This window comes from Tupaia chinensis, unplaced genomic scaffold, assembly GCF_000334495.1.
Source record: "Tupaia chinensis unplaced genomic scaffold, TupChi_1.0 Scaffold138060_1, whole genome shotgun sequence".
Taxonomy (NCBI): domain Eukaryota; kingdom Metazoa; phylum Chordata; class Mammalia; order Scandentia; family Tupaiidae; genus Tupaia; species Tupaia belangeri.
The window spans coordinates 524155-528311 of record NW_006197961.1 but is presented as its reverse complement, the minus strand read 5'-3'; the positions used below and the strand labels follow the sequence as shown (position 1 = coordinate 528311).

Sequence of the window (4157 nt, the reverse complement as noted above, 5' to 3'; positions counted from 1 at the left end):
CAAGCAGTTCGCGCGGCATGGCGCCGCCTCCGGGGTGGCCGCCGGTTCGCTTTGGCCGTCGCCAGAGCAGCTGCGGGAGCTGGAGGCCGAGGAGCGCGAGTGGTACCCGAGCCTGGCGGCCATGCAGGAGTCGCTACGGGAGCAGCAGCTGGCGGAGGAGCAGAAGCGTCGGGCTAGGTGCGTGTGTGCAGGCCGAGCTGCGCCGGCGGCCCCGCGGGAGGGCTGGGCGCGACGGTGCCTCGCTCGGGGACCGGTGGCCGAGCGTGCTCGGTGCGGATCTGCGTGCGTGCTCCGCCGGCCGCAGCGCGAACTCCGGGGTAACGTCCACTCGCCATTCTGCGGCCAGCCCTGACCGAGCGCTTTCTGTGTGCAAGGCTCTGTCCCGAGCAGAACAGGCTAGCTTCAAGTGGCCACAGGGGACCAGCAGCAAGATAAAGCATTCCCATTGGGAGGTCTAGGCTTCTCTGAGGAGGTTATTATTTATTTAAAGAATTTATTTTTAACTTTATTTATTCATTCATTTTAATTTGACTAGAGAGACAGAGAAAGTAAGAAAGCAAACCACCAAGTCCAGGACTCGAACCATGGTCTACCATGTGGGAGTGTCCAGCACCTTAACCACCCCACCATCTGACGGTCCCCTATTTTATTTTATTTTTATTATTTTTTGAGAGCTTTTTTTTGTGATATGGCTCATGCACTCACCGGAGAGACAGTGAGAAATCACCCCATGGGGGAATGGCTACACCACAGTCCCTTCTCTGGATTTTGGGAATACCTGCACATGCACTTAGCGTGAGGCTCCAGGTGCTGCATCCCCATAGTGGATCATGTGGGAGTCCAGCGCCTTAACCACTGCACCACCTGCTGGACCCAAGGAGGTCATGCTGAAGCAGAGACCCGAGACTAAGCATGGGGGAGAGCTCCTGGGCAGGGCACAGCCGGTGCAAAGGCCCTGAGGCAGGGTCTCGCCTCCAGGGACAGCCAGGCAGCCAGTGGAGCTGGGGAGGTGTGGGCAGGGTGGTTATGAGGCCCGGAGTTAAGAGCAGAGGTTGGACTGGGAGGCAGGGGCAGGTCACAAGGGTTTCTGGTGTTGAACGGTCTTGTCCTCCAGCCACCTTGGGGAGCTCTCCTTATTTTAGAGCCAAGGAAACAGAGGCCTGGGAGGCAGAGGCTCATGTCCAGTTACCCAGGCAGTGAGTGGCACTGAGTGTCCTCCTTCTCTGCTTCTCTACTGCTGGAGGACCCTGATCTGGGGGGCTTAATTCTTATAGTTTCCCTTTTCTTTTTTTTAAAGAATTACTTAGGGGGCCAGCAGATGGCATAGCAGTTATGTTGCTGGACTCCCACATGGCTGACCGCAATTCGAGTCCCAGACCTGGTGGCTTGAAACTCAGGCCAGGCACGTGTGCGTGCCCGGGTACCCAAGATCCCAGGCAAAGAACAGAGAAAGGATTGCAGCATGGGCCTCCCCACTCAGGGATGATTTCTGACATTCTGTCTGTCTCTCTGGCACCCTATGGCAAAAACCTTTTTAAAAAATTATTTATCATTATTATTTAATTTTACCAGAGGGACAGAGAAAGAGCAAAAGAGAGGGAAAGTGAAAAAAACAAGCCTCCAAGTCTGGGCCTTGAACCATGGACAGTCATGTGGGGGAGTCAAGCAGTTTTAAACACCATGCCACCTGCTGGTCCCAGTCATTATTACTTTTAAAAATAATCTTATTTATTATCGTTAGTTTTTTAAATATATATATATTTTTAATTTGACCAGAGAGGAAGAGGCAAAGTGAGAAAGCAAGCCACCAGGTCCAGGACTTGAACTGTGGTTGGCCATGTGGGAGTGTCCAGTCCCTTAACCACCATGCCACCTGCTGGCCCCTATCGTTGCTGTTCCTAATTTGATGAGAGAAAGAAAGTGAAAGCGAGAAAGAGGGACCAGCAGTTAGCATAATGGCTATGTCGCTGGGTTCCCATGTAGTGGACCGGGGTTCGCGTCCCGGACCCGGTGGCTTAAAACTCACGCCGGGTGCTTGTGTGCGTGTGCCCAAGGTCCCTAGAGGAGAATGGAGAAGGATTGCGGTGTGGCCATCCCCCCGGGGGGAGATTTCTCGCTTTCTATCTCTGTCTCTCTCGTGCACGCGCCCTATAGCAAAAACCTCTGAAAAAAAAGAAAGAAAAAGAAAAAAAAAGCGAGAAAGAGGAAGCTAGCTGCCAGGTCTGGCACTCAGACTGTAGTCCAGAGCCTTAATCACCATACCACCTGCTGGCCCTAGCTTCACTTCTCTAATCCTTTTTTTTTTATGAATGATTTTATTTAGCTTTATTTATTATTATGTTCCAGATTTTGATCAGAGAAAGATGAAGAAGTAAAGTGAGAAAGCAAGCCACCAGGTCCAGGACTCGAACCACGGTTGGCCATGTGGGAGTCCAGTACCATTAACCACACCACCTGCCAGCCCCCACTTCTCTAGTCCTTAACATGGGGACTGACTGGCACTTGCAAAGTTACAGGCCCGCAGGGGTGTCCTGTCCTCGGCCTCTGTGAACAGCTTGCTCAGCACTGATGTCTGCGGGAGGGAGTCAGCCTTGGGCCGGGGAGTCCTAGACAGCCCTCGGGCTGACCTGGGGCGGCCGCCCTGGCCTCTCAGCTCTCCCTGCCTGCTTCTCTGTCAAGGACTTTACTTTTTCTGACAGTCAAAGGCAGTGACTTGGTGTTATCCCATGGGGCAGGGCCAGCAGGTGGGGTGGGGGTTGGGCACTGTGTCCCATATAGCCAACTGCTCAGCTCGAATCCTGGACCCAAGGCCTGAAAACACCAGGTGTGAATCCCAAGGGGAATGGAGGAGGGACTGCAGTGTGGTCATGCCCCCTGGGGGGTGATTTCTCAAGCCCCCCAACTCAGCACTTGTGTCCTATGATAAAAACCTGAAAAAACATGGGACCGGTAATTAGTGTGATGGCTGTCGCTGGACTCCCATGTAGTCAAACGCTGTTCCAGTCCTAGACCCAGTGGCTTAAACACACCCGGCACGTGTGCGTGCGTGCCCAAGATCCCGAGAGAATGGAGAAGGGATTGCTGCGTGGCCATCCCCGCTGGAGGGTGATTTCTCGCATTCTCTCTTTCTCTCTTTCTGACGAGCACACGCATTCTATAGCAAAAACCTCTCCAAAAAAAAGGCGATCTACAGGAGAGTTGAGAGCGGCCAGCTGTGCACAGAGGCCTGTGGGGTCGGGCCGGGCCCTGCCCTGCCAGCGTCACTGTACCCTCCTCCCCACAGGGAGCAGCTCATCGCCGAGCGCATGGCCAAGATGCCCCAGATGATTGAGAACTGGCGGCAGCAGCAGCGCGAGCGCTGGGAGAAGGCGCAGGCGGACAAGGAGAGGAAGGCCCGGCTGCAGGCGGAGGCCCAGGAGCGCCTGGGCTACCACGTGGACCCCAGGAGCGCCCGCTTCCAGGAGCTGCTGCAGGACCTGGAGAAGCAGCAGCGCAAGCGCCTCAAGGAGGAGAAGCAGCAGAAGAAGAAGGAGGCGCGGGCTGCTGCGGGGGCGGTCCGCCCGCGGGCCAAGGCCCAGCTGCCACCAGCGAGGACCCAGCCACCCCTGGGGCCTCCAGCTCCTGAGCCTCCTCTCTTCCAATAAAGCCAGAGCCTGGTGGCCCCCTAATAGCCATGTCCTCTCAGGTGTGTGCCCCTCCTGCCCCACCCAGCCGCCACGCAGGGCCACTAGGCCAGGCTGGCCAGCAGGCTTGGGGGAGAGGAAGCGGGCCGCGGTGGGCAATAGCAATGGGCAAGTGGCAGAGGACAGATGGCGGCAGAGAAGGCGGCTTCTGTTTACTAACATTAGTCTCCAGTAATGAGCCAATTACCAGGGGGGAAGGCAGCCAACCCGGCTTTGCGGCTGGGGGTGGGGTGGGAGCAGCCCTCCCGGGGCGGGCCAGGGCCCACTGCACTGTGGGCTGAGGACAGTGTCCATGGGGGAGACAGGAGCCCCAGCCTGCCAGGGATTCTCGGCACCCCGGCGCGCCTGTGCCCACCTAGCCCCCAGACCCAGACAAGCTGGCGGGGGCCCCAGCAGGCGCAGACCAGTGGGCTTTTTTAAACTTTATTCACTTCAAATCCTTTCGCCAGACACGGTTCCTCTCTGGGTCCGGAG

At 56.5% G+C, this 4157-nt stretch overlaps 1 protein-coding gene across 1 annotated transcript; it reads left to right on the top strand.

Annotated features, from left to right (window-relative positions):
* On the top strand, positions 1 to 3670 carry GADD45GIP1 (GADD45G interacting protein 1; the record flags this gene model as incomplete). Its single annotated transcript, XM_014592647.1, is given in 2 exon segments — positions 1 to 177; positions 3284 to 3670. Coding segments are annotated over 2 exon segments (538 nt in total), but the record flags the coding sequence as incomplete, so codon positions are not given.
* Between the last annotated feature and the right edge of the window lie 487 nt (positions 3671 to 4157).